At 34.4% G+C, this 12,519-nt stretch overlaps 2 protein-coding genes across 2 annotated transcripts; both read right to left on the bottom strand.

The window, feature by feature from the left end:
• Positions 1–1,613: 1,613 nt before the first annotated feature.
• On the bottom strand, positions 1,614–2,507 carry LOC147382391 (uncharacterized). Its single transcript, XM_086428559.1, has one exon. It carries the CDS (start codon positions 2,505–2,507, stop codon positions 1,614–1,616), a length of 894 nt encoding a protein of 297 aa, XP_086284685.1.
• A 5,411-nt stretch (positions 2,508–7,918) lies between these two features.
• LOC147382390 (uncharacterized) lies at positions 7,919–11,023 on the bottom strand. Its single transcript, XM_086428733.1, has 2 exons — positions 8,719–11,023; positions 7,919–8,622 (listed from the first exon to the last, which is right to left on the bottom strand). Exon 1 carries the CDS (start codon positions 10,915–10,917, stop codon positions 8,731–8,733), a length of 2,187 nt encoding a protein of 728 aa, XP_086284859.1. The 5' UTR covers positions 10,918–11,023; the 3' UTR covers positions 7,919–8,622; positions 8,719–8,730.
• Positions 11,024–12,519: the final 1,496 nt, after the last annotated feature.

Here is a 12,519-nt window from a genome sequence, read left to right as displayed (position 1 = left end):
AAAACTGACAAAAGGCTTGAAGATGAAATTCAATACTTCTAAAATTTCTTGACAAACAGACTAATCTTAAATTTCTTTATACTTCTAGGCGATGAGGTATTAGAATGCCTCTTAACATTTTCTTGAAGCTGCTCTTGGCTTCATGCTTCACCCAATTCAGGCTAAGATCTTCTCATCCTTCTCATTCACCTAATCAGAAAAGAAAATGTTTAAAATAATGGTCCTAAGCACATTAAAAAAATTTATCTAATTAATTCTAAGAAATAAGTTAAAAAAGGTACTTACATTCCATGCTACTCAAACAAGCTCTTGAATTTCATCATCTGCATCAAAATTGCCTTCCACTGGTTCGATACACCGAGTGTCTATAGCTGGAACTTGAGCGGTTGTCAAGCTATTGGCACCAATTCCATCAACTAATGAATGAAAAAGTTGAATAGATGTCGCAGGAACTTGAGGGGTTATCAAGCTAGTGATACCAGTCCCATCAGGAAATGACCAATTAAATTTATTCTCCAACGGTCCAAGTTTGTAAAGGAATTTCAGCCCAAGTCTAGCTCTTTCTTCACGTTCTTGAATGGGGCTCTCAACAAGATGCTTGAATATGGCAAGTGGGAGTTGAGAGAGGAAAAAGTGCAACATGTCCACAAATAGTTGCTCCATGTGACCATATAGTTCATGGATTGATGAGAAGGTTTGTCTTGGCTGTTGTCCAATGATCAATTCACGGACGTTTTGAATTTCAATAACTGCATACTTTACTTTTTTGTGGTATTGCATACCACTAATTACACTATACTCTGACTTATAAAAATGGTTGGAATGTCCAACACGTTTTTTTAATTCTTCAGTAAGCCAAAATGCGAAATATAAGTCCAATGGAGGTTGAAATGGAGACTGAGAATACAATTTCATTACCAACGGTTTAATGAATGTATTATGGAACCAATGATAGGGGTTGTTCCTATTCATCCACAATTCTTTTCCCACTACAAGTTTATTTTTATCTTTAGCTGTGGTATTCATTTTCTGCTCAATGAAATAAATGATTCCAAAGACTTCGTCGAATGTATAAATTAGAGAAGCACCAAGGGCATCTGGTTATGCAACTGTGGCTATTCTTATAAAAATTACCACTGAAAGACAAGAAACTTTGTTGGTAAATGGCTCTTCAGATTGACAAGTTTTGGAAAGAAGTTGGATGAGATGATCAGTTGGGAAATTCCTTTGATATTTGACCATCCATCTCCTCATGTCAAATTCACAGTTTCTCTGTATCCACTCTTGCAGATTCATGTCATGGTCTTCATCGTTTCTTTGTACACCAAAACAAATTTTATTGATTTTTTTGGCACACATAAAAGGTATCTTGAGCATCACATACTAAAGAATACCCAGTATGATCATAATCTTTTCCACCATGATGAATACCATAGAAACATTCCTCTTAATAGTTTGGAAGATGGTCACGAAAACCATTAGAGGGATTTTGAAGAATGAAATAGTTTGGAGCTTAGACAAATTTGATAAAACCCACGAAATAAAAATGTGGAGCTTTGAAAAAGTTGATAAAACTTCGTAAACATTTATTCCGTCTTTAAATGCTATAAGGGCTAGTCTTTAAATGCTATAAGGGCTAGTGACAACAATCTAAACATGGTGGTTACACTTCCTACTAGGACAGTGATAATCTGAGTCACTACAACCATCCACATTGACCATTTATAATCAGAAATTCCACATCGAAAATCCACCTTCTTAAGAACAACAGATCGAAGTGCAGCCTGTGATAGAACTAGGGCACAAAGTGTAGAAAGCATGTACACAACTAAACACGTTGGGGAAGTAACGAAGACCAATTCATGGTTTTGTGTACAACTAGATATATAAAATGACTTCAACATCTGTATTATACTCTTACTCTCTGAATTTTGAGGGTCCTTTTCTTCAAGTTCATGAACAAATCTAGAAGTGTGGGAAATTTCCCACTTAAAAGAATCCAAAGTGATCCACAACAATGCAAGCATTAATAGCATGCATGACATGACTATGACATGTTCAACTATGAACAAGAATATGACACCAGTAACCATCTGCATACAGACATTCACAACAATCGTTACTACAAAGATGCTCAAGGAAAGTATGTTTGAAAGACGTTCAGAATGACTCTGAGTTCCGAGTGAAGGAAAGAAAATACACATAGAGATGCATATTAAGACAGTGCCACTAAGCTTGGACAGTTGGTCTTGAGCAGATGGCATTGAAGTGGTGAGATCTACTGGGAGTTTCGAAGCAATTGCAATAAGAGTGAGTGTAAGGGAATTGAGTTTTAAAAATCTACATGGTATCCATGGTTTCCTATCATATAATCCATGAAATAAATCACAAACCATAAATAGAAGGCATGCTGAAGTACCTGCTGCTATGTATAGGCCAATTATTGGCATTGGGGAAGAATACTTGGCGTCATCCCATGTTACATTCAAACAAATTTGTTTCTCCATTTTCCTTCTTTGGATTCACCTAATCACATTGTGCTATTCTTCTTCTCCTTCTTAAATATAAGTCCGACTTGGTAGTGAGGAGTATGGATTAGGGTAAAGAAGCGACACTTACATTGTTGGGAAGCGATACTTACATTGTTAGGGAGGGAAATCAGTTTGCTTTCCTTGTTTCTTTTTCTCTCCATATAGAACCAAAAAGGATCCTTGAGAAATATGAATTGGCTCAATTTTTTAATAATTATTATACACTTGTGATTTATATAAAATAAGTTGTTGTAAACCTGAACGATATTTTCAAGGAATATTTAATTTTCTTGGACTTTGTCAAGCAAATGAATCAGGCAACCTGATCAATATTTTCTAAGTATTGGACACTCAACTCAAATATTGGAGTTGTGATACCAGCCTCAGAGGGTATTCAAACCCTGTTTTATATGGAAAATTTTGTGCATGTGCATTAAAGTAGTTTGAATATGATATAAAAAAGAATATAAAAAAATGGTGCTTTCGAAACAATTTCTTATATATCAATCCAATTGCTCGTTATAACACTAAAATCTTCATAGTATGGCTCAAATACATAAATTATGTAAGATCAAAAAAGACACATTGCACGGGATTCTTAAAAGTTCTAATAAGAGATCCTCCAGATCAATAAAAGTTGATCAATGAAATCAAAAAATCCTTGAGATATGTGAAAATAGCCCAAGGAGACCTTCTACTCCCATGGGCCATGGGTAGAGAATTAGGTCCTATGAGTTGCACCCTTGATCCAATTCTTTGACTAGCACTCACTTGGTTCGATCGTAAGTCCTATAAATTGGCCTTCAATTTGGTCTCATGCATCGCTTGATCTTAAAGTTCTTGTTCTCATGGACTGGTCCCATGGGTCTTCCTACCTATGAAAAAGACCAAGTAATTCCCAAAGGAAGAGAACTATGCCTCAAGGGTTCAACCACAAACACTACTTGAAAAAAAGGGATCGATGTGAAGGTCCATCAAATGTGGCTAAATTAAATTGACCTTGGCGAGTTTATCCATTTTCTTTTTAACATAGTGCAAGGTTCCTCTCATGTATCTCTCTATACATCCAATAGGAGAGTGCCACCTACGTGGCTCACTTAGATCCTCCAAGCTCCAAAATGATGTAGTGGCCACCCAAGCTATACAAATCCAGACCAAGCCTATATGTACCCTTTACAACCCATTTCCATCTCTCTCTTATCTTAAATCCAAAAGGAAACTCGTTAGGTCCAACTTTTGACCAACCCATGACCCAAAACTTTGAGTAAGTCCCATGCTAGAGAACTTTGGTCTGTCTCTCTCACCTCTCTTGAATTTTGTTGTTTTGTTGGTAACTGGTCCTTTCTCTCTTGAAACTTTAGTTTTACTTGAAAACTTAGCTTTCTTTTATGTTGTTTATTACAGAACTTAATTACTAGTTGCTGAACATTTTCCTTGTAATCTCTTTATAAGCTTGAGAATTAAATGGAAAAATGGTTGTTGATATTGATTAAAAAGAAGCTTTTTTCTTACTTACACACCATAACTTTGGAGTGATGGAGCCGAGTGATTCCTCTTTGAAGGTGTGATTCCCTTCTATGGTTTTTAAGTGATTCCTCTTTGAAAGTGTGATTCCCTTCTATGGTTGTTGAGTGATTCCCGATTATCATTTTTTATTTTTCTATTTTCCCTCACCAATTCCCAGCCACAAAGATCTCCATTGTCTCCACCACCTTTTCTTCATCTTTACTTCATTTTTTATCCCCTGTAATCAGCTCACAAATCAGTCCATGACCCACCATTTTGTCCATTTGTCAGCCCTTATTTTCCATCAATTTCATTCTAAAGCTTCATCCAAACAATTCTACAACATTTTCACCCTTGCAGTCCGAATTCCCTTTCGTCCTACATCACAACACGATCATAAGACTCAAGTCAAGTGTTTCATTAGAGGAGATGAGTCCACCGCATTCCATTATTTCTCTATCAAGTCCATTACTCATGTTAGTTAAATGCAAAAGTTATTGGAGAACATTTATGAATAAGAACTTGGTACCCCATATTCATAATTGCCCATCTAAGTCTATAAAAGGTGACATGTTCCATCATGGAGAGCTATTTTGAACTCTCTTGTCTTCTCAATATTTACTTTGTTCTGCAACTTATTTGCTCATTGACTTGATCGCCACCACACCAATGTCTCTACAACTCAAGTTGTTTCAACCATCATGATGTAAAAGGGGGGCGGAAGAACAACCAATGATTAGAAATCAGTCATTTGTAATAGAACGAATCTTGAGGAGTGGGTGATCAGGAGAATTGCTCACAATTTATGTAATATACATTAACTTTAAATGATAGGGAAGGCTTCAATCATCTACCCTCTAAAGAGAAGTGGGAAGAAAGACATTGAAAAAACACATGATATCCAAACTGTTTAAACACCACAATCAAATGGTTGAGATTTATCCTCGGAATAAGTATCTCCAAGATTTGTGTTACCAAGATACGCATAAATCAGAAACACATACATAAAAAACCCTCATCTTTATGTTATGAAGCGTGGAAAACTCTAATCAGATCTGATCAACAAAAAAAGGTCATGATTGCATAATTGGATATTCAATTAAGGAACAATAGAAAGAACAAGATCAGGCTTAATAAGAAATCAACATTAACGACATAATTTTTACTAAATTACAGCCGTTACCGATAATTCTTTCACTTAATGATCCATCCTATTCCAGCTGAAAAGTCCATTTACATTACAATGGGATTGTTTTAAAAGAGGAAATAAAAACCATCATTTAAAGGGGGGAGGGGGTGTTAATTAGCGAAGGTAGATTACAAATGAGTCATATGCATTTGTACCCACTGATATGTTTATATAGTCAGTGTAACAGTACTATATACAAATTTTTTGAGAGCAAGCTATCACATACTCTAAGTGTTCACTTCATCATGTCAGACACACAAAACATTGAAGACTGTAAAGCTGGTTTCCCTCTTTTTCTGTTTATTATCCCCATTTTCTTGCTTTCTCTATTTTATATAATTTTTCGTTCCGAATCTAATGGCATAGTCATATTTTATAAATTCTATCTTTAACAAAAATTTACTTTTTTTTTATATTTTATATAAATTTTCATTCTGAATCTAATGGGATCCTAAAATTGACGTCATTTCCATTTTTTTACAATAATTCAACTTTTTAGACTCCAAAAATGACTAGTAAATAATCTATTTTCTATAATTTTTCAACACAAATCCAATAGTGTGATTGAATTTTAAAAATTCTTACTCTAGAAAAAAGGCAATTAATTTTCTCTCGAGTTGAGCTACTATTTGAGAATTACAAGATTTTTTGTCTTCTTTATGGAAAATCTTCTATGTCCATTCAATAATACCCTTTTTGATCATATATCATGATGAGGAGAAATGTATCTGTTTGGATTACTATTATAATTCAAATATCCTACAAATATAAGCAAGGATGATGGATTGGGAGGAGGTGGGTTGGGAGCCCGGGGGGGGGTTTTGAATTTGAGCTCTTTTAGGTTGTATCTTTAATAAATTAAAGGCTATTCTGATATGATGGGTAGTGGGGTGGGAATTTGTTAAACTCACAACAAATTAAATTTGTTGGGTTCAAAGAATTTATAGTAAAATAATTATTTTGAAAATTCAATATGGAATTTGGAGAACTTAGTGTGAATTTTACTCCTTTTTGTGAAGATTATTCTTTTGGGTATGAGGATATGAATAATTCATGTTATCATTGGGGGCTCCATAGAAGAATAAAATTATTGTTTTTAGGGAAAATTCCCAAAAACAATAGACAAAAATTGAAAAACCTTAAACCAGTACACTATTCATTTTTATTACCATTTTTGGAGTTAAAATGGGGGAGTTAAAATGGGGAATTGTTTTCCCATTCTATAAAATAGTAAATTCTTTCCCCCTTTTAATTTCAATAAAACAGTAAAAAAAAATGTCCTATTTTATAAAATAGTGAATTTTTTCCTTAGCTTAAGAAAAATATTTTAATTCTGAAAATAATAAATTACTCATTCTAAAATTAAATTGAATAGTGTAGCATTTTAGGAATTTTCTATTTTCAATTCATATTTTGGTAAATCACCTATCAGAATTTTTTTTATTATCATGAGGTACAAAGGATTGAATCCCTAAACATTTGAAATAACAAAAATATGAATTTAGACAAAATTGAATAAAAGGACATGATTCCTTCTTTGGTCTCAAGCTTTTGGGATATGACCTACAGAAAGATAGGGGTCATTGTTTGAAAATGAAGGGAGTATACTTTTGAATGGTTAATCAGACTTACTTTTGAAAATGAACATTCCGCGAGGGTGCACCCTTACTTATCTGGTGTGTGTGATGTGCAGGCATTGTATGTACCCCGGGACTAGTCCTTGAACAAGACCATGGTAAGAGCATGGTCTATGGATTGGGCATAGCCCAAATACAGGGCTCCGTCCACCGCACACAACTGGATTAACAAGAATAAAAATAAAATTAAAATTAAAATAATTTGGGGCAATGTCGAAATTCCAATTTCCATGGCATTGGAATCTTTTTACCAACTTCAGGTGTAGTACTGTAGTTTGTATTTCATAATCAGACCATGTCATGAGTTATAAAAGCCAAATAATGCTTCTCCTGGTAAGATCTTTGAAGCTAAACACGGAAATCTGAATGGACCTCAAAGGTTTGTCAATATACCCCACTGATTTGATTTCAAATCAATTTATTCTTCTTCATTTAATTCGCATATTCTTGTGGGTTTTGCCCAATACTAAGTAAAAATATTTTTTGTTGTTCTGTTTTTTTTGTTGAAATTGATTTGTTTTAGTTGCGAAGTCAAACTTTTGAGGGATGCTTCGATTGTGATTTCGATTATGGTTGAAATTTGATGGTTTATTTTCAGATTTTTGACGCAATTCGTGATTTATTAGAACGGGTTGGTGAGAGACTTGAAAATGGTGGAAATTTTGTTCTTGAATTGAAGTTTGAGCTTCAAAGGTGTTTAGATGGTTTATTTGTTTTACTTTAAAAACTTAATTTTTGGTGAAATGGGTTGGTGGGTTTTTGTGGAGGCTGTAATCTTGTGATTTATTAGGAAATGAATTCGTCATGTTTACTCAAATTTTAGAGTTTAATCAGTTGGTTACTTTCAAAGAGTATTGATTATTTGGATCTGAGATGGACTTGAAAACTACATAGTTGTTGTTAAATAGTTCTTTAAAATCTCCAATTTTATTATGTTAGACATTCTTAAAAAATCTTTTTTTTTTTTTTTTTCAGGAAAAAATGTTACTTTTTTGTTATAATGTACTGGAATTCATTGTTATTCTGAGTACAATTAAAATTGAGAGATGGATAATATTAATTGGTGTAAGAAATGGTTGGGTAGTGATGTTTGATATGGATTTTTATTTTGGGATCATCTTATTTTTGTTGGTGATCTTTTGCTTTAAATATGAATTCTTACTCTTATAGAGGTAGCCATCCTAACTTCTTTTATCTGTTCTACAGATTTTTCGGAGGCTTCACCTCATCTTTGACTGTCCTGAAGTGCCCCTTAATTCTTTTTCTAACAACTATAGATTTTATTGTCAAACAAAGTGATATATAAAAATTGCTAGGTTGATTTGGGGTTGCTAAGCAAATAAAGTGTTATATTTACTATATAAAATTTTATAAATACAAGGGGCATACCCCTAACTAATAGATTACAAAAGAAAATTTTGCAGAAGAATTGAAAAAGAAATTAAACACTTCTAAGATTTCCTAAGAAACATAATTAACTGTTTAATTACTTCAAACTTTGAGGCGATGAGTTATTAGAATGCCTCCAATATTTTCTTGGATCTGCTCTTGACTTCATGCTTATTGGAGGGTCTAGACTAAACCAACACCTTGCCCTCCTGATTATCCTAAACATAAAAAAAAAAATTTGTTTAAAAAATTAGTCCTAAGGCGAAAATAAAAATATCATCCAACTTAATATTAAGAAAAAAAGTACTTGCCTTCCATGCTATTCAAACAAGCTATTGAATTTCATCACCATCAATCACTCCTGATTCACCTAATCAGAAAAGAAAATGTTTAAAATAATGGTCCTAAGAACATTAAAAAAATTCATCTAATTAATGCTAAGAAATAAGTTAAAAAATGTACTTACATTCCCTGCTACTCAAACAAGCTCTTGAATTTCATCATCTGCATGAAAATTGCCTTCCACTGGTTCAATACACCGAGTGTCTATAGCCAGAACTTGAGCGGTTGTCAAGCTATTGGCACCAATTCCATCAACTAATGAATGATGAACTTGAATAGATGTCGCAGGAACTTGAGGGGTTATCAAGCTAGTGATACCAGTCCCATCGGGAAATGACCAATTAACTTTATTCTCCAACGGTTCAAGTTTGTAAAGGAATTTCAGCACAAGTCTTGCTCTTTCTTCGCGTTCTTGAATGGGGCTCTCAACAAGATGCTTGAATATGGCAAGTGGGAGTTGAGAGAGGAAAAAGTGCAACATGTCCTCAAATAGTTGCTCCATGTGTTTGAGCAGTCCGTCGATTGATGAGTAGGTTTGTCTTGGTTGTTGTCCAATGATTAATTCACAGACGTTTTGAATTTCAATAACTGCATACTTAACTTTTTTGACGTGTTGCATACCACTAATTGCAACATACTCTGCATTATAAAAAGGATTGGAATGTCCATCGCATCTTTTCAATTCTTCAGTAAGCCAAAGTGCGAAATATAAGTCCAATGGAGGTTGAAATGCAGACTGAGAATACAATTTCATTACCAACGGTTTAAGGAATGTATTATGGAACCAATGATAGTGGTTGTTCCTATTCGACCACAATTCTTTTGCCATTACAAGTTTATTTTTGTCATCGTCTGTGGCATTCATTTTCTTGTCAATGAAATAAATGATTCCAAACGTTTCATCCAATGTGTGAATTAGAGAAGCACCAAGGGCATTTGGTAATGCAACTGTGGCTATTCTTATAAAGATAACCACTGAAAGACAAGATACTTTATTGGTAAATGACTCTCGAGATTGAGAAGTTTTGGAAAGAAGTTGGACGAGATGATCAGTTGGGAAATTCCTTTGATGTTTGTCCATCCATCTCCTCATGTCATATTCACAGTTTCTCTGTATCCAGTCTTGCAGCTTCATGTCACGGTCTTCATCGTTTCTTTGTTCACCAAAACAAATTTTATTGATTTTTTTGGCACACATAAAAGGTATCTTGAGCATCAAATATAAGAGAAGACCCAAGAAGACCATAATGATTTCCACCACGATGAATAACATAGAAACAATCCTCTTAATAGTTTGGAAGATAGTTGCGAAAACCATTATAGAGATTTTGAAGAATGAAATAGTGCGGAGCGTTAACAAATTTGATAAAACCCACGAAGTAAAAAAGCGGAGCTTTGAAAAAGTTGAAAAAACTTCATAAGCATTTGTTCTGTCTTCAAATGCTAGGTGGACCGTTAACAACAATCTAAGCATGATGGTTATACTTCCTACTAGGACAGTGATGACCTGAGTCACTACAACGAACCACATTGACCATTTATAGTCAGAAATTCCACATCGAAAATCCACCTTCTTAAGAACAACAGATCGAAGTGCAGCCTGTGATAGAACAAGGGCACAAAGTGCAGAAAGCATGCACACAGCTAAACACGTTGGGGAAGTAGCGAAGACCAATTCATGGTTTTGTGTACAACTAGATATATAAAATGACTTCAACATCTGTATTATACTCTTACTCTCTGAATTTTGAGGGTCCTTTTCTTCAAGTTCATGAAGAAGTCTAGGAATGTGGGAAATTTCCCACTTAAAAGAATCCAAAGTGAACCACAACAATGCAAGCAATAATAGCATGCAAGACATGATTATGACATGTTCAACTATGAACAAGAATATGACACCAGTAACCATCTGCATACAGACATTCACAACAATCGTTATTACAAAGATGCTCAAGGAAAGTATGTTTGAAAGACGTTCAGAATGACTCTGAGTTCCGAGTGAAGGAAAGAAAATACACATAGAGATGCATATTAAGACAGTGCCACCAAGCTTGGACAGTTGGTCTTGAGCAGAAGGCATTGCAGTGGTGAGATCTACTGGGAGTTTCGAAGCAATTGCAATAAGAGTGAGTGTAAGGGAATTAAGTTTTAAAAATCTACATGGTATCCATGGCTTCCTATCATATAATCCACGAAATAAATCACAAACCATAAATAGAAGGCATGCTGAAGTACCTGCCGCTATGTATAGGCCAATTATTGGCATTGGGGAAGAATACTTGGCGTCATCCCATGTTACATTCAAACAAATTTGTTTCTCCATTTTCCTTCTTTGGATTCACCTAATTACATTGTGCTATTCTTCTTCTCCTTCTTAAATATAACTCCGACTTGGTAGTGAGGAGTATGGATTAGGGTAAAGAAGCGATACTTACATTGTTAGGGAAGGGAAGGAGTTTGCTTCACTTAGAACCAAAAAGGATCCTTGAGAAATATGAATTGGCTCATTTTTTTGAAAATTCAACCGAGTCAACTAGTTCTATGTTGTATTCCATGCATAAAAATAATTGATTTTTTAATAATTATTATACACTTGTGATTTATATAAAATAACTTGTTGTGATTGAATACCTATATATGAATCCATCATATAATAGAAAAGAAAAAAAAATAAAAAATTATTCAACTACAAATATAAAGACTGTAAATCTATCTCAAAGGATTTAATGGTAAGTGCCAAAACAAGATGAGATACCAGGTTTATAAACATGATGGTATGTAAAGCTCTAAAGTTATAAAAAGAAAAAAAAATGACAAATACCAAAAGTTTAATTTTCTTGGACTTTTTCAAGCAAATGGATCAGGCAACCTGATCGATATTTTCAAAATAATGGAGACCAAACTCAAATCTTGGACTTGTCATACCAGCCTCAGAGGGTATTCAAACCATGTTTTATATGGAAAATTTTGTGCATGTGCATTAAAGTAGTTTGAATATGATATAAAAATAAATAAAAAAATGGTGCTTTCGAAACAATTTCTTTATATATCAATCCAATTGCTCATTATAACACTAAAATCTTCATAGTTAGGCTCAAATACAAAAATTATGTAAGATCAAAAAAGACACATTGCACGAAATTATTAAAAGTTCTAATAAGAGATCCTCGAGATCAATTAAAGTTGATCAATGAAATAAAGAAATCCTTGAGATTTGTGAAAATAGCATAAGGAGAACCCTCTACTCCCATTGGCCATGGGTAGAGAATTAGGCCCCATAAGTTGCACCCTTGATCCAATTCTTTGACTAGCACTCATTGGTTCGATCTTAGGTCCTATAAATTGGCCTACAATTTGGTCTCATGCATCGCTTCATCTTAAAGTTCTTGTTCTCATGGACCGGTCCCAAGAGATTGACCCTGTAAACCAAACCCCATGGGTCTTCTGACCTGTGAAAAAGACTACGTAATTCCCAAAGGAAGAAACCTATGCCTCATGGGTTCAACCATAAACACTAATAGAAAAAAGGGGATCGATGCCAAGGTCCGTCAAATGTGGCTAAATTAAATTGACCTCAGCGAATTTATCCATTTTTTTTACATAGTACAAGGTTCCTCTCATGTACCTCTCTTTATCCAATAAGAGTGTGCCACCTACGTGGCTCACTTAGATCCTCCAAGCTCCAAAATAATGTAGTGGCCACCCAAGCTATACAAATCCAGATCAAGCTTATATGGACCCTCAACAACCCATATCCATCTCTCTCTGATCTAAATCCAAAAGGAAACTCATTAGGTCCAACTTTTGACCAGCCCATGACCCAAAACATTAATTCCCATGCTAGAGAACTTTGGTCTCTCTCTCTCTCTCTCTCCTCTCTCTCTCTCTCTTATTTTGTTGTTGGCTTGGAAAGTGGTCCTTTCTC

The sequence above is a fragment of the Akebia trifoliata genome, chromosome 16 (genome assembly GCF_017979445.1).
Source record: "Akebia trifoliata isolate Shusen 1 chromosome 16, ASM1797944v1, whole genome shotgun sequence".
Taxonomy (NCBI): domain Eukaryota; kingdom Viridiplantae; phylum Streptophyta; class Magnoliopsida; order Ranunculales; family Lardizabalaceae; genus Akebia; species Akebia trifoliata.
The sequence above is the reverse complement of the archived record's forward strand: the minus strand, read 5'-3'. Positions and strand labels throughout refer to the sequence as shown.

Bases quoted from the DNA above. Each gene is read 5' to 3' on its own strand.
- LOC147382391 (XM_086428559.1), bottom strand. From the start codon at position 2,507: ATGGAGAAACAAATTTGTTTGAATGTAACATGGGATGACGCCAAGTAT.
- LOC147382390 (XM_086428733.1), bottom strand. From the start codon at position 10,917: ATGGAGAAACAAATTTGTTTGAATGTAACATGGGATGACGCCAAGTAT.